The 27,993-nt window shown below is 34.3% G+C and overlaps 1 protein-coding gene across 7 annotated transcripts in view; it reads left to right on the top strand.

Annotated features, from left to right (window-relative positions):
• The window catches only part of CBLB (Cbl proto-oncogene B), a 213,681-nt gene that overhangs the window by 178,910 nt on the left and 6,778 nt on the right, over positions 1-27,993 (top strand). For 6 of the 7 annotated variants that reach the window (XM_050778914.1, XM_050778913.1, XM_050778916.1 and 3 more), the window contains 5 exons: positions 4,949-5,095; positions 8,597-8,691; positions 8,805-8,936; positions 11,854-11,994; positions 20,355-20,474. In XM_050778914.1, coding sequence (XP_050634871.1) covers positions 4,949-5,095; positions 8,597-8,691; positions 8,805-8,936; positions 11,854-11,994; positions 20,355-20,474 — 635 coding nt within the window. The remainder of the gene's footprint in view (positions 1-4,948; positions 5,096-8,596; positions 8,692-8,804; positions 8,937-11,853; positions 11,995-20,354; positions 20,475-27,993) is intronic. The other variant, XM_050778918.1, reaches the window with a different exon arrangement.

A 27,993-nucleotide genomic window follows, 5' to 3' on the forward strand; every position in this document is an offset into this window, starting at 1 on the left:
ACAGTGTGTTTTTTTAAAGAATACTGATGGCAAACCTGGCAACCTAACAGTGAGTCGAGAGTCCTGGTTCTGGATGGTCTTAGAACAGAGGTCTTAGCAAAATGCCACTCACAGAAATAAGAATGTCGGATGTTTGAGAATTCATTTCCATCTTAGACTCTTGGTGCATGTTTCAAAATCAGGCCAAAGCAAAAATTACATGTTGCTACCAAACATACACTTCTCTAGTTCTCACAAATGTTGAAAACTCCAATGTTAAATCCAAGAACGTCAAAGCTAGCATTTACCTTTATATTTATACTATGTTGTTATACATATTTACAGAAATAGTATTGTTAAATGTTTGATACTGTTTACTGATTTCCATTTACGTGATGTCAGAGACTGCTCTGTGATAGTGTTTCCTTTCCTGTTAAACTGTATCTTTGCAGTTATTTGACTTTTATTGTGTAATTTGTCTTGAGACCTAGAAGAGTATGAAATTTACTTCTAAAAAAATATACTGTTGTAAAAGCAATCTGAAATTACTTGTATCTATATACTTAATTTTTCTAAAATGATGTCTTTTTCTAAAGTAATGTTTTTTTCTAAATGGTGTCTGCTTAACATCTTTGACACTTAGCTATAAATACAAAATTTTAAGTAAATCCTAGAAACATGGGTAATTACTGTTTTGGAGGGAGAACAAAGTAATCCTATGTGGATTCTTTTTACTTTATAGTTTACATTATTTATTTACTAAATTATATTTATTTTGAAATAATTTGATTTTTCAAAATTAAAACTAAATGATACTCTGAATAGTTAAGGAAATATTTATTTTACTTGACACACAATAGTTTGGCAAATGAACAGAGGCATTATTACAAGTAATAATGGAGTAATTGCTTCCAGGTAAGATAATGTTCTGAAATGCTGAGGAATATCTTTTTTTTTTTTTTTTTTTTTTTTTTTTTAGAATTTTTTTGTGTGTGTGTGCCTTGTCTTTTAGAGATGGACCTTTTGTACTTTTGACATATTAAACTTAGGCTTTCAAATACCCATGAACCAATATTACTTGGTTTGCATTTTTGTAAGAAAGGTTTTTTTGTTGTTAGAAGTGGTATTATCTATTTTTATGAATATATATTCTTATAATATATATTTTCCTAAAGAGATAAGTGCCTACATTTTTGGTTCCATAAACAGAGAATACAAATTTCACCTAACTGTCCTATTTTCATTCAGTTGCTTTACTGACTAGAGGTTCAGTGTGTACAAGATAAAATCCTTTATCCTCTTTGGAATTTAAGCTCTAGTTAGAGAGAAGAGAAAGTAAACAAGTAACTATATTGTATATTGTCAGCTAGTGGTAAGTGCTAGGAGGAAAAATAAGCAAGGAAGAGGATAAATAATGATAGAGAGGTTTATACTTAGATGAGGTCATTAGGAAAGACCTCTCTGAAAGGCTAATATTTGAACAGAAACTTGAAGGAAGTAAGGGAGCAAACCAAGAGGTTATCTGTGTGAAGAGCACAGAAGCTGGATAGAACACAAGTACAAAGCAACTTCAAATCTGTTGCTCCGATTTACAAACAAGTTAGTGAAAATGCTTATAAGTAAAGCTTATCTTAAAGCTTGATAGTATACCACACAGATGTTTTTGATGTCATGAAAGACCCTTCAAAATTAGCATGTATATGATAAAATTTAGTGTTTTGAGGAAATGATTTATATGTGGCACATGTGCAAAAATCATTTCAAATATAGCTATATTTTGTTTTGTCTCTTCTCTGGACTATTTATTTGAATTAGACATTTTCCCTGTTAGGATTGGGATAATGTAATATAAGAAATATGGAATAATGTATAGGGCAAGCTCTAAAGATTCTAACAGAAGATATTTTTCATTACTTGCCTTCAGATACTATTAAAGGAAGATAGATCCTTATGTGTAGAAAACAAGCTTACTAATTAAGCATAGCATTGGATACTATCTCCTGTGCTGGCCTGAAAATTCACCTGTTTCCTGGTTTGTTTCAAATGTGCATATGTAGAAAATGAAAGTATTTATCACTGAAGGCTCAAATAGCTAACACTATGAATTTAATAAAATGTCCAGGTTGTGGGGAGGGTGACTATGCATCTTTGAGAGTGTGTGTCTCTATGTATTACCAGAGTATTAACTCAGTAATAACAGCAACAGTGCAGAACATTCTGTGAATGTAGGATGAGAATATAAAGGGATTGCAGTAATAAGTGTAATGGTAGGCTTTAATGTGGAGTCAGCCAATACCATTTGTTCAGCTTTATTATAACTCTGGTATCCTAAAAATTTCCCGTAAGTTTAGTCAGTGACTGAAAATTGTCCCATGCCCCGCAAGATAGAATTTTTTTCTACTGCCAAATGTTGTATATATTAATAGATAATGACTAATTATAAATCTAATTATTTTGCCAGTTATTTAGTAACAAGTAAAATTAAACCTGTTTTTTGAATGAGTTTGTAGAGGAAAATAAAACCCCGCGTGTCATTCCAGATGGTGTAATTAGTTACATGACTTTAGTTCTTTATTTTGCTATTTTATATACATCTTCTTTACTTCATTTGTACCATCCTCTTATGTTATTTTTTGTGATAGAAACCATTTTTTTTTTCAGAACTGGATAAGATTACTTTTTAATAAAAACCATGTAATCTTAAATAAAACACACTGGAATGTTATTCTTATAAATTGGCTTATTTCTAATCTAAATAGACTATTATACTGATATTAACAATTTTTATTAAAAACCATAAGCAGAAAAATAAAATCTGAATCTTTAGAACTTTATTAAAAAGGTGATAAATGGGACACCTAAGTATTTTTTTCATATTTAGATACAAACACCACTTGAAGACTATTTTTTCACTTCTAGATATAATTCTCTAAAATCCATTTAAGCTAACAATTTATACTAGCAAGTTTTAGCAATAAGCCTTATCTCCATGAAGTATTAGATGAGCTTTGCTTTTCACTTCATTCAGAAATAATCTACTGATTTGTAGCAAAGCCACAAATGGGGGAAATTACTCGAGAAATTGTCTATCAATGAAAGTAAAATATCAAATTAGCCGCAACATATGTGATTTAAAAAAGTGTCCATGTTGACTCATAATGAACTGCTTCTTTGGAAACTTAAATCTTTGGAGGGAACCTGCAACAGGCAGATGTTAGAACATTTCTGATATTGAATAGTTGTTGAATATTTAGTGAGAAATACTGTTTTCTTTTTACATAGTGTATGCTTGAATTGCATAGAAAGGGATTCATTATAAATGAAAATATCTTAGGCATAGAAAGGATGTACAGTATTTATTTCTCATTTCATTTGATAATAGAACCCATTCTGGTCCTTGACTTAGCTAAATTGATGTCTGTGTTTACAGGAATTTATGGAGAAGTAATATTAGAAGTCCCTCCCAGCTCCAGTGCCATCAGATCACCATTTTGCAGCCCATATACTTAACTTTCTTTAATTGGAAAGTAAATCCTCCAAAATTAAACCATAATAGGTGTAATAATAGATTATTATTAAGGCCCTTAGGTTATGCTGTAGGTAGTGACATTGACCTTTTGTCACTATATCACTGTGCTTTTGTCTCCCTGTAAAGCTCATGTGAATTCTAAGGTTGCTGAAACAACAAGAATTTAAAGATCAGTATTGAAATTTTTTTCAAAGATAGTTACTATATTTGAAAAATCTTAGTTTTTCTTTGATCTTTGAATGTCTTAGAGACTTAGATAATATCTTTGAAACTTGAATCTTTTGATTTCAAAATGTCTTCTTGTAATGTTCGCAAAGAAAAGCCCCTAAAATTGTTTCCGTTCTAACTAATAAAAAGAAATAAAAATGAATGTTAATTCAGGCATGTTTGTTTAATATACCAAAGGCCTCTTGCTCCCTCTACAGAAGGTGCTTCAAAATTGCAGTCACTTAGTTTTTTGTTTTTTGGGGGTTTTTTTTCCTTTTTAAATTGAACAGATTTCTCATGAGGTTCATGATGATTAGTGTATTTGCAATGCCTTGCAAACTAGTTCGTCTTCCTAAAGTGAATCAGGTTGAGTTTGTGCATTTCTGCTTTGGCATTTTTCATTGGCTTCAGCCAGGGTTAAACTCCAGTAGCAACAGCTATGAAAAACATTATGTTTATGTTTGCCTATTTGATTGGGTTTGTTTTATTTGGTTTATTTACTCTTATGGATAAGTGAAATCCTTAATATTTTTGATATGAGATGATGGTTTTACTCGTTTTAATTCTCTTTTATTTAGCCAGGGAATCTAAGCCATAAATATAATGTACTCTACTTCAAAGACTTAAAAATAAGTTATCTCATTATCTACATCTAATCATTCCATTCATTTTTAGCTCTCAGTTGTTGGTAGGAAGAAAAACCTAACAACTTCACCTATAATTTCACAGGATAGTTAAGTTTTACAGAATTAAACTGGATATTTTTCCAACTATAAATAATACTCACAGGAGACAAAAAGTCTGACCATTCTGTAAAGACTTCTTTAATATATAAAACTACCATGCTTATTATTTTAACATCATACTTTACCCATTTGATTTAAATTGAGATAAAATATTAATATTTTAATAGCTTTGGTTTGAATAAATTTATACATTTTATCTTACGAATCCAACATCTTTTTATTTTATTCAACAGGTTACTAGTTTTTCCTATTGTGCCATTTAAAATTGTAAGGATGAAAATTCTTTTATCCCATCAAGAGTCTTAACAAAAGATTGAAAATCCTTTTCATTTGTATTTAATATAAGAACAGCTTCTCAGATGATACCCTGTAATTGAATAATGAACATAAGTGATAAAGTAGCTTCTTTGACTTGAATATGTCACATCAGACTTGCCTGTTTTGAATATTATGCTTAAACTAGATTGGATTTTTTTTCCCCTGGTAGGTGTACTGGTCCGCTAGCAAATTCTCTTTCAGAGAAAACAAGAGACCCAGTAGAGGAAGATGATGATGAATACAAGATTCCTTCATCCCACCCTGTTTCCCTGAATTCACAACCATCTCATTGTCATAATGTAAAACCTCCTGTTCGGTAAGAATACGGGCAGCTTTTTGCCACTTAGATCTGCGTAAGCATTATCATTTGCAATGTTTGTTTTTAAACATTTGATTTATGTCTAGTTAAAAATCCTTGATTTCAAGCTCAAAGCCTTCTCTTCCTGTATACCATTCCCTGCATTACTTCTAAAGAAAACTAAAAGATGCAGATTTCTCATTAATCAGGAAGTCACTTTATTTGATCAGTTCTAAGCATGTATCTCATGAAGAAAAAATTAGTGCTCAGAAACTAAGGTATTATTCTGACCTTCCTTAGAATTTTTCTTCATAATGTAAAGACTAGTATAATTTATTTTCATTTTCCTTCTTGATGTACTTGCTACCTACTTCTATTCAGATTTTGAAGAATGGGAACAAATACCAAGTTGTTTCCCTTAACTTTCTGTTTTTCTATCAAGTGCTGTTTTACCTTCCTTCAGATCAAATAAGAATGTGAGGAATAGGCTAGACGTGGTGGCTCACGCTTGTAATCCTAGCACTTTGGGAGGCTGAGGCGGGAGGATCATGAGGTCAGGAGTTCGAGACCAGCCTGACCAACATGGTGAAACTCTGTCTCTACTAAAAATACAAAAATTAACCGGGCGTGGTGACGGGCGCCTGTAGTCCCAGCTACTCAGGAGGCTGAAGCATGAGAATCGCTTGAACCCGGGAGGCGGAGGTTGCGGTGATCCGAGATCGCACCACTGTACTCCAGCCTGGGCGAGAGAGCTAGACACTGTTTCAAAAAAAAAAAAATGTGAGGAATAATGGGGGTTTTTCGTTCCTTTTGTTTGCTTATTCTCACTTACATGGGGATAGCCTTGGTCTTTGACTTGGAAGCCCCATTAAGGTAAATAAGAGTTATTAATAATGTGTTGTTTGTATTGAAATATTAATTTATCTTTAAGTAAAAGCATGAGTCTGCATTTATATTATTGAATTTATAAACTGAAATCTCATATTTCTGCGTTTGTTTGTTTTACCTGACTGACATGTTATGAGGTACTCAGTACTCTCAGCTTCAAAACTTAGTTTCTGAGTTCTGCTTTCCTTTGTATAACATTCCTGGGGCCATGCTTGGCACCTAGAATAGGACTCCAGTACTGCTGTTGGCCCTGCATTCCAGCATCTCTCCAGGACTGACTGAAGGATAGGGGAGATGGCAATTACTTCAGTCCTCTGTGCCATCTTTACTTAGTGTGCCTTTTCCTTTTGAGGTCAAGTCAATCAACTGAAAACATTTTATAAGTACGGTGTTCCCTTCTTTTCCAATGAAAAACTAAAAAATGTTTTAATGTGTTTCTTCAGGCATGTCACTGAGTTAGAAAATGCAGCACTTGGAAAGAGAAGCACATTTTCATTTTAAGCAGATGTCTGTCTTAATAAGTGACCCTGGTTAGAATTATCAACATTCTGCTGAATTATTACCCAGAATTAACAGTCTACACCACAGGACTTTATTTTTTTTAAAGCAAGAACCTAAACACTCCTTGCTATTGCTGGTGTTTAAATAAGAAATTTGTTGATAAAATAGTATCATTGAGAAGACAAAGAAATAACGAGGAGGTAATTTTATGTATCAGAAGAACCAAGTAGCTAGTGATGTATTTGAGAACAAAAGATATTCCTTCTCATCAAATATAAGTTGTTACAATTTTCAGTTCTTTGGCTCTTGCAAATGTGCAGTAATTTTTAAAAACTAAAGTAGGATGAGCTTTTTTGGTCTCTTTGGGAGTCTTTTTTTTTTTTTTATTGCTGAATAAGTGAGGAGTATATTTTAATACGTTAAATTTTAATTGTTACATCATATTGGATGAGTTTTTTTGTGGCAGAGCGCCCAAATCTTGAAAATAAATTTGAATTATAACCATCATTACCATTTTTCTATTGTTACAGAAGAGAAATAAATGTTGATAATCCCTAAATGTAATTGGAGTGAATTCTTTATCTAATTTGTTCTTGAAAGCTGATGGATGAAGTATCTTCTTTCGTCCTCTCCAAAGAGCTCTTTAAGCTTAACTCTTTCTCTCCTTGTGTGTATTTTTACCCCTTTAGAACATCAGGAGAAGTGAATTGTCAATATGTAGAAAAAGTGACACAGTAAATGAATAATTCAATTTAATTTCAGTAAAAATCCATCATTGTTATGAAGGTTCAATACGTGATAACTATTTTTAAATGAACTATATCTGGCCCCTTAAAGAGAAGTGGCCACCAGAGAGAATAGAAATGAATTTCAGATGAAGCATTCTTGCATTATCTATTCAAATATCCACCATCTCCTCCATTACATATGCACTTTTACTTTGCTCTAAAAATTCAGAGTAAATCAGAGGAAAGTAAAATGTAAACTCTGATTTCTATAGCTCTTTGTCAGTTGATTGTTATAGAGCTATATACTGAAGCAAAATATGCTCCCTATCTTCTCTTCCTACTGCTATCTTCCCATGGCCCAATTTTAGCCATTGTGTTCACAGTATGATTCCAAAGAATTAATACCAACAATTTGGCTGGGTGCAGTGGCTCACACCTGTAATCCCAGCCTCCTTTGGGAGGCTGAGGTGGGGAGATCATTTGCGGCCAGGAGTTTGAGACCGCCTGGGCAACATGGCAAAACCCTGTCTCTACTAAAAAATAAAAATAAATTGGCTGGGCGTGATGATGCATACTTGCAATTCCAGCTACTTGGGAGGCTAAGGCATGGGAATTGCTTGAACCTGATAGGCGGAGGCTGCAGTAAGCCAAGATCGTGCCACTGCACTCCAGCCTTTGCAACACACAGACACACATGCACAACAAAACAAAAAAAGCCCCAACAACTGAAGCATACTTTTCTAGTGAGTAGTACCCTTTACAAACACATTAAAATACTGTGCTTGTCATGTACCCGAGGCCTTTGCTAAAGTCATTTTTTGCAGTGTCAGAGGACCAGAATTTTGTTCTTGGCAGTGGTGAAATAGTACCACAGGCTCTAGTTCTTTGAATGTTCCTGTCAGAATTATAATGGAATTACTGAAAGTTTAATAGTTTTTCTTCTTTTATGGGCTGTAGCTTATTTTTATAAGGAAATTTTCAGTTACAGAAGCAAAAATGTGATATTAAATACTATCAACAAATAATGAAGTCATTGAGACCGCTATATGTTTTTGCCTTGGCACATACTTCTTTTTTTACTTCAAAAACTTGACCAGGTTCTGCTGAATTCTTCCGCAGAGATAAGTTAATTTTACATATGTGTTTAGGATATCAACAATTTTTGTGGCCCTTGTAATTCTTGGTTATAGTTTACAAAAAGAGACTGTGTTCCTTCAGATATTTACTTCTACATTTTAAAATAAGGAGTATCTTGATGTTATTACTGATAATTTTTCCAGAAAAGAAAATATATGTTCAAACTTTATTAAATGAGCAGGAATTCTAGTTCCCTCTACCTCTTGAATTACTTTTCATTGGAAAGTATTCTCCTTATATGATTTTATTGTGAACTGTCCTTTAGGTCTTGTGATAATGGTCACTGTATACTGAATGGAACACATGGTCCATCTTCAGAGAAGAAATCAAACATCCCTGACTTAGGCATATATTTAAAGGGTACGTATAGAATATAATTTCCTTTGTGATGTACATCTTAATGGTCAGAATTTAAAGGCAAAATTTCATGCCATTGTACTGAAAATACATTAAGGTTTTGTGTTATCCTCTAGGAGATGTTTTTGATTCAGCCTCTGATCCAGTGCCATTACCACCTGCCAGGCCTCCAACTCGGGACAATCCAAAGCATGGTTCTTCACTCAACAGGACGCCCTCTGATTATGATCTTCTCATCCCTCCATTAGGTTGAAACCTTTAAAAACATTTTCAGCAACCCACCTCTCCTTCTTCTCTTAATTTCAGAATTTTCAGAATTCAGAGTTCACTATAACACAGACTCACTGGGTTGTGAATGTGCCTGAAATTAGAATGGTTTCTCCAGGGATGGTGACTCCCAAGTTCACGAGAACATTTCTCCATGTAGATGATTAAAGTAGTAGTGTAATAGTTGGGCATCAGTCAGGTTTTAAGCAAGTTGTTTGGTCCATACTAAATGTAGTCTAAAAACATATGAGAGCTTTGTGCTCTAGTAGTTTTGAAGTGATGACTTGAAGTGTTCAGATTTTCTTTAAGTATAATAATTCTTAATGAATATGAACTTGCTTTTCTTGTAGCATGAGCAGTTCCACTTATGCTAATTAAATTATGCAAAATTAAATAGTTATAAGTAGAGAACTGATAATAAATTCTGTTTTATTCTAATCAATACAACTATAACACATTCAAAAAACTCTCAATTTCCTTGTTTCAAATTATAATATGAAGAAACATCCTATGTGTATTTGTGTGTATCCACAGGTGAAGGTACACGTAGGTATGTGTGTATGTTGAAGTTGACTGGTGCCAGTGTCACTGTTAATTTCATTAATTAGGAAGCATCTCATCCTGTTTTTAGAAGACAGTTAGAATGTCTGCACACCTTACATAAGGCTTCACAATAACAAGTCATTGTAACATAAAATAATATCTGAAGAAAATCAATTTACAAGCTTTTCTGAATTGGCTGTTAGGCCACCAGAAATACGAAATGAACCCTTCCATTTTCTCACAAGTACCACTGACTAGTATTTTGAATGACACAATAGCAGTATCTTTTGCTCCTGTTCACTCTATAGTTCAGGACTGTATTCCCATCTACATCGATTACAAAAGCCTCCTAACTTTCTTACCTACAGTCTTTCTCTCCCTTCCACTTCTTTCTGCACACTGGTTTTAGACGTATTACCCAGATCTTCATCACCTGGATAAGCATTGTTCAGTAAAGCTTTCTGTGGTGATGTAAAGGATCTGTATATTTGCATATGGGTTAAATGTGGTTATGGAACTGACTTTTCATTAAATTTAAATAGCTATATGTGGATGGGTGACTACTTTATAAGACAAAGTAGATAGATTCTCCAACCTGTCTTTTTACGTTGGCCTTTTTCTAGGTCTTCTTGTGCATGTCATTTTTTCTTCATACTATTTACTCTACTTAGACGATCCTGCCCTTGCATTTGACAAATAAATTTTTGAGCCTTCTGATATCCCAGTACTTTCTGTTCTTCAATACTTCACTGAATACTGCTTGTCTACATTTCTCTTTCTTCATCCAGTGCATATGTCTCTTTTATGGGACCAATCGAACACTTTCACCTGTAACTCATACCTATTTGTGAGCTTTTTCTTAAGCTCCTTTCATGGAATCTCAGCTCCTTGAGTCAGAGCCTTATAATTTTGATTTTCATATCATGCATGACCCTGGCATGGTGCCTGATGTTTAAGGGCTGAAAAAAGATTTGAATAAATATGACAATGTGAGAAATAGCTAAAAGTTAAAATGATAGCAAAACTCTCTCCTGTATCTTCAGATATGTTAATAAGAAAAATATGATGATTGAAGAAATTATTCTGCAAATTTTTTCTAAAGCAAGTTCAGTAAACAGTAATATCTTTTTTTTTTTTTTTTTGAGATGTAGTCTTGCTCTGTCGCCAGGCTGGAGTGCAGTGGCACAATCGCAGCTCACTGCAAGCTCCGCCTCCCGGGATCATGCCATTCTCCTGCCTCAGCCTCCAGAGTAGCTGGGATTACAGGTGTGCCCCACCACCAAGCCCAGCTAATATTTTATATTTTATACAAATAAAAGACAGGGTTTCACCATGTTGGCCAGGATGGTCTAGATCTCTTGACCTCATGATCCACGCACCTCGGCCTCCCAAAATGTTAAGATTACAGGCGTGAGTCACGACATCCAGCCTCATTTTTCTTTAAATATGCCATTATGTTTAAATCATTCAACTTAAAAACATGAATTTTTATTATTAGAATATGTGTTTGTGTATACCCTGTCTCATAAAGTATTTTGAGCTAGCTTGGAAAATTACATATGCTTTTTTTTTTTTTTTAAAGACTCAAGGTAATGAAAACTGTGAGTAGAATAGTAAGGTGTGTCAGGGGACAAATAAGTAGATATAAAAATATGCTGCAACATTCTAGTTATTAAAGCTGGGAAATATGCAAATGTAAGTAGTGTTTGGAACCAGAGAAGTTTCTGTATTTAGCTGTTCTTCTGTAGCTAAATCTGATAAATTGAAAAATATATTCCTCTGCTCTAGGTACATTTTATATATATTTTGACAGCATATCAAATATATGAAACATTAGGTTAAATAAATTAAAATCCAGTGGAATAAACTATATGGGATAATCTAATATTCTGTGACATTAAATTATATGTATTTGATGTGATTTTCCAATTAAAGGCTGCGAACTCTTTTTGTTACACAGAAAATCCTGTTTTCATGGTGTGACTGATAATAATTTTTAGTTCAAACTCTGAGTCTTAATATTATAAAGGTTACAAGTAAACTATGAGCTGTTTCATAAGTTACAATGCTGGTTTTTACAAAAAGGCCTGATAGAAAAAGTTTGCATTGGTGTGTTTGTATGTATGTGTATGTGTATGTATGTATGTTTGTATGTATATGCGTGTGTGTGTTTCTCTCCAGAATCTCCCACAAAATAATGAGATCCCGTTATCAAAGTTGGTGAACTGCTGGATAAACCCTGCGAGTGAAATTCTTTATAAGCAGCAAGAGAAAATCAGTTATTACTTTTGTTTGATGCTGTGTATTTTGATTAATGAAGTTCTGCTGCTGATACCGACCTTTCTTTAAATGCAGGTGAAGATGCTTTTGATGCCCTCCCTCCAACTCTCCCACCTCCCCCACCTCCTGCAAGGCATAGTCTCATTGAACATTCAAAACCTCCTGGCTCCAGTAGCCGGCCATCCTCAGGACAGGATCTTTTTCTTCTTCCTTCAGGTAGGAGGGAAAAGCCAAAGAAAACTATTCACTTAAAGCAAAAATATTTCCAAAACCGTACTATCAAATAAATGCTAGTGATTCATTAGTCTCTACCTTCCTAACAGAACAGAAAAATTCCTGGGTTGTAAAAGTAGGAATTGTGGGTACATTTGTTTGTCAGTTGATTGGTCTAATGCCAACAGAATTAGAGAGATGGAAAGAGCAATAAAGAACTGCAGAATATAGAAATGATGCTATAGAGATTGTCCAGTCCAGAAACCTCCTTATGTTACAAAATGCAACCCTGAGAACCAGAACTGCTAAGGGGTTAAGCTAATAGTAATGGGAACATATTTAGACTTTGTCTCCTGATTCCCAATGCAGTCTTTTTTAATAGGTTTTTAAAATTTTACTAGATATGCCTTAGTGTCATAATTTTGTTCAAAACATAAGATTTTGGTAAATTACATTGTTATAACATGAATAGAGAAGTTTTTCTGAAATAGCTGCATTTTATTTTTTTGTGATATTTTTAATGCCTCGGTGTGTATCTACTCACTAATTATTGGTATTCAAAGGAAAACTAATTTTTTCTTAGTAACTATTTAATGCTATTTAATATATATTTATATATTATATATTATATAATTATTATTTGTTTAATATTAGTAAACTAATTTTTTATATTAGTATATTTTAAAATTTCAAAAGAGGATCTGAAATAAAAATGAAGACTTAATAAACCATCTGCTGCATTAGTTAGAATTATCAGGAAAAAGAAAATAAATTGTTATGTGGAATCTGCTGATACTAATTAACAGTTCCAGTCTGTCCTGTTAGTGATACTGTGCCCTGAAACCTTTGCCTCCTGGACTTGGTTTGGGAAAATGTAGGGTAAAGATATTCTTGTTTTCATGAGTTCCTTACATTTCTACATGAGATAAATCATGAAAATCTTTAAAAAGTGCTCAGTTTGTCCTTTAGCTACGTATATGCCTCATGGAAACTTGAGAATCTTTATTCCCAACTGATTCCCTTATCAGTTTCCTCAGTTGATTATTAGTCATGTCCACCATTAGTTTTTCTTAGTGTTTTTTTCTTTACTTGGTTTGATAGTTTAGAAAGTTTGAAGAGTTTTGATAAGACACACAAGTTACGGACATACAACTTGAATACACAGCTTCACTTTCTTAAAGTGGTTTATTTTTCAAGAATAATCTTCTGCTTAATTTTTCATCAGTAAATATTGATTGAGCCATTCACTGTTTACCCACTTGTGATAGATGCCTCCTGACCTCTGGGACCTCATGAGTTCACTGGATGCTGCCAGTTAAAGCACTAGTGTCATAACCCATTCCAGTCCAAGCAGGAAGTATAGTGTATTAGTCCGTTTTCACAGTGCCGTAAAGATACTACCCAAGACTGGGTAATTTATAAAGAAAAGAGGTTCCATTGACTCACAGTTCTGCGTGGCTGGGGAGACCTCAGAAAACATACAATCACAGCAGAGGTGAAGGGGAAGCAAGGCACGTCTTACATGGCAGCAGGTGCAAGAGAGAGTGAGCAAGTAGGAGAAATGCCAGACATTCATGAAAAACCAGATCTTATGAGCACTCACTATCATGAGAACAGCATGGGGGAACCACCCCCATGATTCAGTCACCTCCCACCAGTTCCTTCCCTAACACGTGGGGATTACAACCCAAAATGAAATTTGAGTGGAGACACAGAGCCAAACCATATCATAACTGCTTAGGCTTTTATTCATATAGCTACATGTCAACACTGCTATATTTTGCTATTTTTTTTCACTTATTCAAAACTTTGTCTTATACATAGACTTTAACATAATTTTTAGAACAATGAGTCATTCTAAATCTTAGTTACTTAAACTTCCTGATGCTAAGTTCAGGATAGTTTCTGGCTCTCCTGTCACCTTTTATATATGTAACTTAAGCCCCAGTAGATGAAACTTTGATGTTGTGGCATTTTTGAAAAATAAAGTCAAGCTCTCAAAGAGCTATAATAGAAGAGAATATTTTACACAATTATACACTTTTACCTGTTTTTGTCAAGAGAATTAATTGTAACAGGTTTTATTTATTTTATCTTAGTTGTTCATTTCCTTTTATGTAAAAATCTTCATAAAGATACCCCTCAGGATTAACTGCCAAAAAATTACTAGTTTAAAATGAAAATGTCGGCCGGGCGCGGTGGCTTAAGCCTGTAATCCCAGCACTTTGGGAGGCCGAGACGGGCGGATCACGAGGTCAGGAGATCGAGACCATCCTGGCTAACACAGTAAAACCCCGTCTCTACTAAAAAATACAAAAAACTAGCCGGGCGAGGTGACGGGCGCCTGTAGTCCCAGCTACTCAGGAGGCTGAGGCAGGAGAATGTCGTGAACTCGGGAGGCGGAACTTGCAGTGAGCTGAGATCCGGCCACTGCACTGCAGCCTGGGTGACAGAGCGAGACTCCGTCTCAAAAAAAAAAAAAAAAAAAAAAAAATGAAAATGTCCCCTCTTATTAGCTAAAATGCAAGTTTTATAAACTGTTTTACTTATTTTATAGATTTGCCTGTTTTGTGTTTGCATGGCTGCCAGGGAGCTCAACAACAGTTATCCTTAACTTAGAGTGTCAGGCTAGCATGGGGGTCAGGGCAATGTTCTCCAAGCCTGTTGACTCTCTCTTGACCCTCTTAATACATGGACATATTCTAATTCTGTTCCAAATAATGTTGACATCTCTTACAATAAGTATTTCTAAAAAAAAAAACAGGCAACTTTTTTTCTTCCTTTTCCAGTCTTTCATGTCATTTACATGACAAATTTCTAGTCTGGTACCAGATCCTTTATGACTTTTTTTTTGGGGGGGGGGGGGGGGACAGGGTCTCACTCTGTTGCCCAGGCTGGTGTGCAGTGGTGCGATCTCAGTTCACTGCAACCTCTGCCTCCAAGATTCAAGTGATTCTCCTGCCTCCGCCCCCTAAGTAGCTGGGATTATAGGTGTGCAACACTACACTCCGCTAATTTTTTATATTTTTAGTAGAGATGGGGTTTCACCCTGTTTGCCAGGCTAGTCTCGAACTCCTGGCCTTATGTGATCCCCCCGCCTCAGCCTCCCAAAATTCTAGGATTACAGACGTCAACCACCCAGCGCCTTTATGTCTTTCATGGTGACAATTATTTTGATTCAAATTTAAAGCCATGTATATTAACTTTCCTCCTTTTCAAAAGAAATATTTTAATATTTTAATGCTGTTACATAGTATCATAGAGCATAAAGGTTTTTTTGGCTGATAAATGAGCATTTGAGTATTGTTTTGCAAAGTATTTAATACATTATACTGTCTAAAAAAATGTAAAAGATTCTCGATAGCAGTTCTTCTCCCTAAGAATTGACTTTATTAAGAATATGCTACAAATGCTAAAGTTTAACTAAATAGTTTTAGAACTATAAAAGGTAAATAAAAGGGACTGCTAAATTTAACCAACTCTGTGAGCATTTTGCTGTTGTTTTCGTTGTTCAGTCTGTGAAATCTTAGTCTGGTGTAATGATACATGTTTTCTAAACATTATTGAGATTTGTTCCTGAGGAAATAATTATTTCTAATTAAAGACAAATGATAGGTGTCTTAGGAAAAGAGGTTGAATTTTCTTATGATATTATACTAAGTACCTAATCAAGCCTACACTTTTATTCCAGCATTCAGTGCCCTGCACAGTTGGGCCAGGTTCAGCTTTTCAGCCTTATAGCTCGTTGACTTCTATATAGTAGTGATTGTCAAACTGCAGTGTCCTATGTCTCTGCAAAAGAGCCTCAGGACTCTTGTAGGATCAAGGGAGCAGGGCAAGCAGAGCCAGGGCTCTCGTTCTTCTTTTATCTCTTTTTCTATTTTAGGCTTTCATACAAGATTTCTTTTGGCAGAATAGTAATGCCTACAGCTGTACATGAGCCATCAATTTTGGACAGGCCAATCATTTCTTAACAAAACCTGAAGTCCTCAACCAAAAAGCTTTACACTTTTTTGTCTCCAATCCCAAGGCTACCACTAGTGTATATGTGCTTTTTTCCATATTACAAAAAAGTACTTCCTTTTTGCTGGTGAATTGAAGTAGACACCCCTCTGTCTACTTTGTGCCAGGCCAGGACTCAAGAAACAAAACAAAGGTTGTATTTAAGTCCTTCTCATAACCATAACTAGGTGTGTTTGTGCAGTGCACAAAATACAGTGTTTTGTCAGTCCTTATGCTACCTTTCTTTTGCTGTTTCTCTAACCTGTAATCTCATTTGAAGATCTTATCTAAAGTCACAGTTAAACTCTGAAAGCTAGCCAAATTGACTTTATTAAAGATAAATGAAAGTTTTATTCTTGGATCCAGAAATGCATGAGTAAAATATGAAGAAAATCCAGATCACTAGCAACAATTGTTGAAAAGGTTTTAGGGGTTTTGTTGACTACAGTCTTTATAAAGCATTGTCATGATAAGGAAGCTCATGCCATTTGGGACTTGAACTCACAGAATTCAAATCTGAGGAGTGAAGTCCTCCACAGCGCTCAGCGTTTGCGGAGACCAGGCAGATGTTGAAGCGTTAATGGGCTGGAGCAGAGGTTCTCAAATGGTATTCTCCAGATTCACAACATTAACATCTCCTGGGGATTTGCTTTAAAATGAAAATTCAAGACTTAATACATCAGAAGCCCTGGGAATGGGACCCAGTGGTCACAAGCCTTCCTGGTGATTCTGATGCATATTCAAGTTTGAAATATGCTGGGCTGGGGTATTCTCAAAAGAGTGCAACCAGGATGATAAAGTAAACTAGAATGGATTAAAAGAACTGAGAATTGGCTCAGAGAAGAGAAGACCTTGGATGTAGATGAGAGTTGTCTTTGGTTACAATATTTGGAAAAGAAGGATTATATTTCTTCCATGTCACTTCAGAAGGTAGGAGTAAGATCAATGGGAAATGTTAAGAATGAAAATTGCATTCATCCTACAAAGAAGTTTCCTAAATCATTACGAATTGTTCTACCTGAGTGTAGTGAGTTATCTGACACTGGAGGATTTAAACCAATGGTAGATCATTACACACTAAGATAAGAACGTGAGCTAAAGCATGAGGGCAGCAAAGAGGGGAGAACTTTGTTTCACCTAAATGGCTCTTCAAACCTTTTCTAGCAATTAGTTTCTGCTTTGATATACTCTATTAAAATTTGGGGGATAATCGATAAATTTTCCAGGTGGTTTATGGACAGCCAGGGAGGAAATTTGCCATTGTTTTAAATATTTAATTTTATTTGCCTCTGTTTTTACACTTGGTAAAAATTTGGAAAATATTTCAGATAGTGAAGAAAAAAAAAATTAAGAAAAACATTCTGGGCCACGTATGGTGGCTCATGCCTGTAATCCCAGCACTTTGGGAGGCTGAGGCAGGCAGGTTGCTTGAGCTTAGGAATTTGAGACCAGCCTGGCCAACATGGCGAACCTCCAACTCTACAAAAATATAAAAATTAGCTGGATTGGTGACTCGTGCCTGTAGTCTCAGCTACTTGGGAGGCCGAGGCAAGAGAGCAGCTTGTGCCCAGGAGGCGGAGGTTGCAGTGAGTCAAGATTGCACCACTCCACTCCAGCCTGGGTGACAGAGCAACACTCTCTCAAAAAAACGAACAAACAAAAAAACCCATACTTCCTCCTACTAAAGATAATCATTGTTAGGTATCCTTCTTTATTTTTTTGTTTTTGTTTTTGCCTATGAGTATGTAAGTTCACATTTATGTAAAATTTATTTCTCATAGTACATGCTGTTTATAACCATTTTCCAGTTAATATGTCATGAGCATTATATATAATTATTAAATATTTGTATGCAATGTAATTTTTATTGATATATATTTCATTTCTTTTTTAAGTAGCAAACCATTTCCTCCCAGTCTTTCCTTAGTTTTTTATAATCTCCCAGATAAGTATTAAATTTTCAGTTTTGCAATGCTATACTATAAATCACAGGCAGTAGTACTTTGCTTTTTAGAACAGATTAATACCTTTGTATGTATCCATTTATTTCTCAAACGCTTATTACTATATAAATGATAAATTGGCTGTGATAATTTCAGTTTGTTTTAATCCTGTGGATATAATATTTTTCTGTAGTTTTTGAAGTTTTGAAGAATTTATTTTAGAAAAGCGTTATTACTTTACAAAATTTTCTTTTCAGGGACAACTGGTAATTACTGTACTCTGTGTAGCAATTGTGTTATATCTAATGTCTTTCCCTTTAAAGCCTGAATGCTTCCAACTTTATAATTTGCTTTAGAGAGCCCAGTTTACCCTATGGCTGACAAATAGCAAACTTAGGATATGATGCAAGATAGAAATGATAATGATTCAAAATAGAACCATAAGGAGGTATTTTTGCTATTTATAATAATATTTTGAGTGTATCTAGTACTTTTAAAATAATAGAGTTTAATGGAAGAATATAGTAGAGTGGTATATTTTGTAGTCTATCTATTTATGGCTCTGAAATGTGTCCAGAGTTTACTTTTTAACCTTAAATAGATGATTAGAAATAGCATTAAGTATATTTGACAAGCCTATAAATTTCCCGTAAAGAAATAAGCAAGTGTATGTATTGTAAAAGACAATCTTTCCTCTGATTTAATGTTATATCAGGGGCATTTAGAGTCTACAAGAACCTGAAGTAAATTTTATGAAATATCTAGTTTTTGAAATTTGGGAGATTTCAAAATTTATGCTGAAATCACCGTATTTGTTTCCTTTGGTTTCTCTAACAAACCGAAAAATCAACATTTGTCTCATGCGATTTATCTTCTCATTCCTTCCTAAACATATTTCTGGGAAAATAGTGGAGCTGGACCATCAATTCTTCAAATATTGAAAACTCAAAATCTAAGAGTTATTTTAATCTTGAAATTAATGAAAAGAAGTTAAAGAACCTTGTCTAAGTCAGAAAGTCCTCAGCAAAGCTGGTGATAATTATTATACTGCAAAAAAGGTGAAAAGATAATGGCTTCAAATCCTGCCTTACATTATCCAGTCAAAACCTAATATAAAAATAGGCAATATTTAAGCATATGTTTTCATCTTAAATAATCAAATACTTACATATTATTAATGTCTAATGGGAGTGGAAGTTAAAACAGTGAAATTCAATCAGGTCTTCTTTAATATTTAAAATTTTTGCTTTACATTAGCAATTCAGGTTTCACTGATTTTGAATTTGTGAACAATCTGAATTTGTGTGGATTTATTTGTGGTGGTTAAAAGTAAATATTAAGTGCAAGCTATTTGCCAAGAGTGTTCTAGGTGCTATGTTTGAGTTAGGAGGTATGATTCAAACATGAGGAGTAAGACAAGATCCCAGAGATCCCTGTTCTCAGAAGAATTGATGGTGCTTTCAGAGATACCGACAACATAAAAGTACTATGAGAGGAAAGCAGCAGAGCCTGAGGTGGCAATGATAGTTAGATAAATTATTAGTGAACCGAGGTTTTCAGATATAATGTTCTTCTACTCAAAAAGGGAATCAATTCACTAAGAATTTAAACCCATGTGATACTATGAATGTTAAACCAGTTGGATTTATGGTGTTAATGATTTAATACAGCAACGTTGACAAAATCTCTTTTTCTCTCTTTAGTTCCAGTTAGTAAATATCATATTTTTTACTGTTTCAGATGCCCTGTCTCTGACTGCCAAGGTGGTAAATTATCACATTTTACTGTATATTCAAATGTTAATTACTTGGCATAATTTTAACAATTAAATTGACTATTTTGTGAGCCAACTAACAACAATGATGTTAAGCATAGGATGCCCAATGTAAAATAAGCACCTTGTATGTACAGAAGATTTTACACAACTTCATTTAATCCACACACATCCAGAGTTTCAGGTCTGTTTTACAAATCTTGTGTGCCCAGTGCCTAGAGAGATCAAGTAATTTGATAATACTCTTACAGGGAGGATCCAAACCCATGGTTTTATGTATGTTTGTTTGTTTTTTGCTTTTACTTTAGAACTTCTATATTGTACAGGTTGGATTGGGACAGAAAATGAAATTTAGAAACTCTTTTTACTGTCAACAATCTTATAATTAAACAAGATATCTGCAAAATATAAATATAAAACAAGTAGTCTGTATTTTCTGGAAATAAATGTGAAGAGCATATTTAAGCAAGTGATGAAGAAATTTGAAAATATGCAGGCAGTAAAAAATGGTTAATATCAGTCATGAACTTAATTTTCTAATTTATTTTTGAAAGCCATAATCTTCATGAAATAATTCTAGAATTTTTTTCTTCAGCCAGTCAACAGATCATCCTTTTAATTTGAAATTTGTTTTTATTTTTAAGATCCCTTTGTTGATCTAGCAAGTGGCCAAGTTCCTTTGCCTCCCGCTAGAAGGTTACCAGGTGAAAATATCAAAACTAACAGAACATCACAGGACTATGATCAGCTTCCTTCGTGTTCAGGTGAGTTGGCTAATAACAGTAACAATAATCCCTTATTGTTACATAGTGCTTTTATGCTTTTCATAGCACCTTCTTATTCATTATATAATTTAATGAATGTTGTCCACCTAAGAAAGTATTTTGATCATCTTTGCATTTTGCTTATGAAGCTTGCATTGTGAGAGGAATGGCTACAAAACTGCCTCATGGAAAAGAAAAATATCAAGTTTAATATTATCTTTGATCACTCAGTGGAGCCACTTCATTGATTCAGAATGTATTCATTATCTAACTTTCATTTTGTCTTAGATTTGGGAAATGGGGAAAATCTCTTTGTACATTGAAATGCTGTTTTATGGAAATCTCTGTGGAATTAATACTGGCACCAAACTATTCATTTTCTTAGCTTATTTAGGCCTCCAACCAGTGTTCCACTGACAGCCATCAAATAGAAGGATGTACCATTTTCATAAATACAAGTCATACTCATAACTATTAATAACAGAATGCTGCTTCTTTGCTTCTCGAGGAGGCTTTCCCTGAACATATCTAAATAGCCCCTATCTTCTGCAGTCATATTCTTTCATTTTTTGCTTTTTCTTCATAGCACCCATCACTACCTAAAATTTTGTTATTCAAAATTCATTTGCTTGACTGTTGGTTATCTTTCTCATCTGCTCAAGTATTAACACTTTGAAGATAAGAATGTTGTTTGGTTCACTGCTTGTCCTAGTCAGTTCAGGCTACTATAACAGAATACCATAGATTGGATTGCCTAAACGGCAAACATATATGTCTCACAGTTCTAGAAGCTGGGAAGTCCAAGATCCAAGAAGTACCAACATTCAGTGTCTAGTGAGGACCCTCTTCCGGGTTCATAGATAACTGCCTTCATACTGTGTCCTCACAAGGGCAAGGGAGTACTCTGGGATCTGTTTTGTAAGGAAACCAATCCCTTTCATGAGGGCTTCACCTGCATAATCTAATCATCTCCCAAAGGCCTACTCAGGTGTCCAACAGAGTGCCGAGCATGTGTTTCTTAGATGAATAGTTGGGGATGGATGGATGGATGGATGGATGGATGGATGGATGGATGGATGGATGGATTTGAGTGGGCAAATAGGCAAAAGGAGGGAAGAATAGCCGATGTCTGTATTAAACTCAACACACATATCTGATAAGCACTATTTTTGTCTCATATTTGTGAATATCAGAAGTTTTCCTATATGAACTTTTGTCTTATTTCAAAATTTTTTTAAGCTAAAACCTCAGTTGATAGAAGATTTGCTAATAGTAATAGCAATACATTCTGAAACTTCTGAATCAAGATAATTAATGAGCTGTTTTAAGAATTGTCAGTATGGTAGTTCTTATGTGCTCGATGCCATGCTTGGGAGATGCAGAAATCCCTGTGTAGTTTTATATGTTTAAATGCTTGCATATAACTCAGGAAAGCATAGAAAATCTTTTTAATCTTTTCAAATTTTGTCCGGTGTTCTCTTACCAGTTTGTTTCTAGTCATTCTAGGGTTTCATATATATCCATGATTAGCCTGAAATTCCAGTCAAAATAATTTGATGACAAAACATGAAAATCAAGAAAGAAAGACAGTATCTGACAGCTTCTGTATAACATAAGGAAGCATTTTTTTAAAAAGAAAATAGCATTAAAATATAACTTCAAGCAAAGTGCTATGACTGATTTAAAATAACATATTCAGTACCACCAGCTCTGCATCAAAAGAAACGTACACTTTAGTTATGGGAAAAGTTGTGGCCAAAACACAGTGTTTTCACAGCTTCTTTACAGTTTGCTGCATAATAAGTGGGTGTTGTAGAGCCCAGAGGAACATCATTCACATATATGATTTCAAGCAGTGTGAATCCCGATTAGCATTACACTAGAAATGTCTGGAAGAACTTCAAATCACAAACCTTGTTGAAATATCCCCGAATAGCCATTTGCCAGAAGCCTGAACTGGTTTTTACCTAAGTAATAAAAGAATCATGACTATTACTCTGAGGGCCCCAGCTAGCTGTGACATCAGATATTTCAGTCTACTCCCTAAATTCTCTTTAGAAACACAGTCAACCACAGAAAATAAGATACTTTTTTCCAACGTTTGTTTACGTGAAGCTCACAGGCCTACCAGGCTGTTGACTAGTTTATTTCACATCAGCAGAGAGACTGAGCTTGCCTTCTAGATGAGGTCTTTCCATTCAGCCCTTGAGACTGAATGCATATATGCCTTTAGGATTCTAATAGCTCTTATTTTGCAGTAATTAATCTGTTTTTATTAAGGCCTTTTTAAGATGACCAAATGGGGGTTCTGGTATGACTGCTATACCTTATGAATTCAACTTCTGTTGTCACTTATGGCTGTGTAAATAATTGATAGTGACTTATTTATGGATAGGCTTCTATGGAAAGCATATTTCTAAAGAATTTTAAAATGTAGGTTCATTGATTTTAAAATATCTCCCTTGTTTTATCTAAAAAGTATGTCTGCATGTATACGTATGTCTACATATACAAAGAGCCTTTTAAATGTTTATTACACCCAAAGGAAAATATTTTATAGTTTTATTAAAGTTTTTTTTAATGTATAATTGAAATTTAAATATATGAACATATCATAGGTAGCCCAGATATAAGAAGAGCTTACCAGCGCATGTTAAATTCACATAGACTTGTATATAGGACAAATATTTTTGCTAATAATATGCTTGTTTCTCTACATGGTTGTATTATTCACATGGGGCTCATGTCTCTTCTATGTGTGAGGTTTTACAAATTTCCCAGTTTGCTTTCCCTTGTTGTAAGACATACTGTACTACAGTTTGAATACCATTCTTTGAAAACTCTAAAAGGCTTGTGTTAATGAAGTGCACCATTCACTCTTGAGGTGATTTTTCATATTGTTAGTATGTAGAAGGAAGTTCAAGGTAACACTTGAAAACAATGCTAGATTTTAGCACAACTCACATGTGTGTGAAACTATTAAAAGACCTTATTGCCAAATAAGCCAATCTCATTATAAAATAAAGGAGATCTCATTACAAAAGGAATTAATTTCAATACTACTATTAGTTTACTAGCTTAAAGGAGAATTGATGGAATAGTGAATAAATTTTATATTAGGACCAAATATTCAATAGTTTATCTCTGTTATGATCTCAGTTGAAAATCATGGCTTCACTTCACACAAGGGTTGTAATTTTAAGGTAGATTATATGTCTTTAAGATTTTCTGTTTCAACAAAGGAAATGGCAATGTTGCGTTTTCCCACAGTTCAGCTGCGTAAAATACTGGGGCATACTGACAGCTTCAGTTTGAAAGCCAGAGAACCTAGAGTTGTTTTCCTTACAAATCTAATTCTAAATAACCATTTTCTGTATATATTTAAAACAGTATATGTGATTTTTTTGTTTGTAATTTAGTTTATTAAATCATGTCCTTCTATAAGTATTTCTTTTCTTTTTTTTTTTTTTTTTTTTTTTTTTTTGAGATGGAGTCTCACTCTGTTGCACAGGCTGGAGTGCAGTGGCTCAATCTTGGCTCACTGCAAGCTCCGCCTCCCGGGTTCAAGCTATTCTCGTGCCTCAGCTTCCTGAGTAGCTGGGATTACAGGCACCCACCATCATGCCCAGCTAATTTTTGTATTTTTAGTAGAGACGGAATTTCACTATGTTGGCCAGGCTGGTCTCGAACTCCTGACCTTGTGATCTGCCCACCTCAGCCTCCTAAAGTGCTGGGATTACAGACTTGAGCCACTGCATGTGACTGGCAGTAATTCAACCTTATGGCATAAAAATTAGTCCCAGAATTAACTGATCCAACTTCTGGTAGAATAACAAAGTTATTATAATGTGTTTGAGATTTCTTTTATTCATTGATCAATTAAATTTATTTATATTTTTTTCTAATTCTGTTATTGTTATAGTTGAGAAGGTCAGCAGTCTAAGAGTTTTGATGTCTGTTCCAAGAATTGTGGCTATTTTACTAAGTAGATTTAGAAAGTATGTTTCAGATAATATGTACAATATTATTTTATCTAATTAAAATCTGTTAAGTTTGTTAAGCGTATACTATAGTCCTGATGCTTTGCTAAGTATTTTAGATACAGATATATAAATTTTATATAAGTTAATATATATAATTGTATTTATATAGTTATACACTAAAATATAAATATTCATGTTATTTTATTTAATAATGTATATTTTATATTATCTATTTATAATTATACATTTATATATTTAATATTTTATACAAATATATGATTACATAATATGGTATATTATACATATAAATATAAATCAACATATTTTTACTGTGTAATATAGAAATAGATATAATTTTATTTCTCATAACCACTCTGAAATAAATATATACACACACACACACACACATATATATATATACATTTTTTTTTTTTTGGAGACATAGTCTCGCTCTGTCACCCAGGCTGGAGCACAGTGGTGCAATCTTGTCTTACTGCAACCTCCACATCCCAGGTTCAAATAATTCTCCTGTCTCAGCCTCCCAAGTAGCTGGGACTACAGGCAATTATTGTATTTTTACTAGAGACGGAGTTTCACCATTTTAGTCAGGCTGGTCTTGAACTCCTGACCTCAGGTGATCCACTTGCCTCAGCCTCCTAAAGTGCTGGGATTATAGGCATGAGCCAATGAGCACAGCCTTAAATAGATATTGTTAATGTCAATTTATAGAAGAAAGAAAGACACAGCAAAGGTTAGTAACTAACTCAAGCTACTGCAGAAAGTATAAGCGTGACAGAATTTAAATCAGTTTCAGTTTTTAAAAAATTTGTTAATAAATAAAGTTTATGTTGTTATCCTATCAGCATGCCAAAATTAAGTTAGAAAAAAATGTACATATGCATGTCACAAGAATTGCTAAACTGAGTTTGGAGATGTTCAGTGGTAAAATCATGATAATAGTGATGGAATAGTCGTGATGACAAAGAAATGGAGGGTTTTAGAAATAGTAAAACTGTACTAGAGATTTCAAAATCTAGATTCTGATTATCTTTCACATGACCTTAGGAAAGCCACCCACTATGTACTTCCTGTATTTTTCACATGAGCAAAATCAATCTCTGGTTCTCAGTCTTAGATACTTGTACAGCTGAGGCCTTTAAGAGTATCAGAGGAGATCTGAGACTATTTTGTTGGTGGTGGTAGTTTTTCTATTTATGCACATACTATATATACATTGGAAAATAAAAAGAAATTACAGAGAAAATAATCAATAAGAAAAAGCAATCACTTATAACCCTATCAATAAGGAACATTATTGCCATTTTCAAGTGTAACCTTGTAATGTTTTGTCTATGCACATTTCACTTATGATCTCGAGATCAAACTCAATATGTCAATTCTGTCTCAATTCCATTTAAGAGTATTATAAATATTTTACTGCATCATTTTAAAAAATGTCATTTTAAATTATTGTTTGACAGTCCATTATTTTTATGTGCTATCAAATACATTTTTAACATTTTGAAACCATAACAGAAACCCTAACTTTATATACAAGAAAACTATCACGTTAAATCCCTTTGCTATTGTCTAGATATGTAGAAGCTCAGTGTTATACTTATTGTTGAACATGATCCAGTATAATAGAAAATGGGAAAATGTATTCATCAATACAATAGCATTTGCTTATTAGACACATCTTTCAAAATATAGACAGAAAGAAAACCCAACCCAATCTTTATATGATGAGGGGAGTAATAAAGGCTTTTTGTGGCAAAATAATTGACAGCCACTGAAATGAACTATTCTCAATTCTTTAAATAGAGGTTATGTAGATATACAGCATTGTGTCTCACTTAAAAAATTATGGTCTGCCTATGGGTCTTTTGGACACTGCTTTGTTGTTTTTTTTTTTTTTTTTTCCTAATAAGCTTTCTGTCCCCAGGAAAAATGACAGTTTAATACCACAGATGTGCTTAGTAGACATAGAGTTAGAGATATATCTCTATGTACTATGGCTCTTGGGAAGGCCACAAACCATATTAGCATATAAAATTTTTTTTTTTTTCATCCCACGAGAACCAATGATTGCCCCCGCCTAGAATGTATGACCTCGAGTAATCATGCTAGGTATTATTCCAACCATGTTATGCTAATTCCCATGCCATCCAGTATTGTTCTGTATGTCACTCTGTTGGAGGCCGAAAGAGTGAGGGTGGTGATCAACTCAGTATACTACTGGAGGCTATACGAGTAAACAGCAAACTGTTCTCCTAAAGGAATGTTGGGAAACTGACAAACTGCGTCTGCTGCCCAGAAGGGATGCTGAGGGCAGTCAGGACCCAGGCACAAGTGTTGCTTGTGATTAGGCACATCTGAAGCCTGTTAACAATAATGTGAACCTGTAATCAGTCAAGCAGCTGACCAATCATTACCTCCTCCCCCTCCCTGCTTTTTCTACCCAATAAATACAAAGGGCTGTAGAAGCTCAGGGTGCTGCCTTTGCTCACTAGAAGCAGGGAGCTCTCTTCTTCTTTCCCAACCCTTTCCTTAAAACAGTTTCTTTTGGGTTTTTGTTGTTGTTGTTGTTGTTGTTATCATTTCTGTGTTTGTCCCTTTTTTCAGTCTTGTAGTGAGGGACTCAGGCAGTAACAGTAGTAACTGTCCTAATGACAGTCTCACGCAGTAACAGTAGTAACTGTTGTAATGAAGGTCTCCAAGTAGTAACAGCAGTTAACTGTGTAGTGAAGGTCTCAAGTAGTAACAGTAGTAACTCTCCTAATGATGGTCTCAAGTAGTAACAGTAGTAACTGTTGCAGTGATGGTCTCAAGTCGTAACAGTGGTATAGTAACTGTCTTATTGATGATCTGCCACATCACTCTGTTCTTTTACATGCTCAGAAAAGGAAAGCTGAATCAAAATTTACTCCGAAACCAGGGCTTCTCAAATCTTTCTTTCTCAAAGAAGAGTTTACAGTGAACAACAAAGGACTGGGGCATTACGTAGAAGAGGTCAATATTTAGTTTTTTAGTGCAAGACATTGTTTCAAAGTCTGTTTTATCTCAAAAATTTGTGCAAACTTTGTATTTTACTCCTTAGTGTATCTGTATTCATTTCAGTGCTTTAAAATATTAATGACCTTATATCCTTTAATAAAATTGGTACCCCAGAAGATGTACTACTTATATCCTGTGGCTCACATTCTTGTACTTATTTTGATACTGCTGTAATTAGTCGTAAGAGTTCAAAAATACCATGAACATGGATGTTAGCACTAAAACAAACACATGCTCTTCCAAAATAACTATTTTTAAGGATGATGTGTATTCAGGTACAGAAATTCCATAGGGTTGATAAAATTTATAGTTATTTCAATGTGCTCCCAAACTGCAATATAATTAACTTTTAGGGGAACAGAAGATAGTTTCATCTTCATTTCATTGCTTCCTTCCACTATCCTAAACATTTGAAAGTGCTAAAGTAAATGAGGACCTGGTGTGATCCACTTTTAGATACTGTGAAAAAGAAAAGTGGA

This window comes from Macaca thibetana, chromosome 2 (assembly GCF_024542745.1).
Source record: "Macaca thibetana thibetana isolate TM-01 chromosome 2, ASM2454274v1, whole genome shotgun sequence".
Lineage (NCBI taxonomy): Eukaryota > Metazoa > Chordata > Mammalia > Primates > Cercopithecidae > Macaca > Macaca thibetana.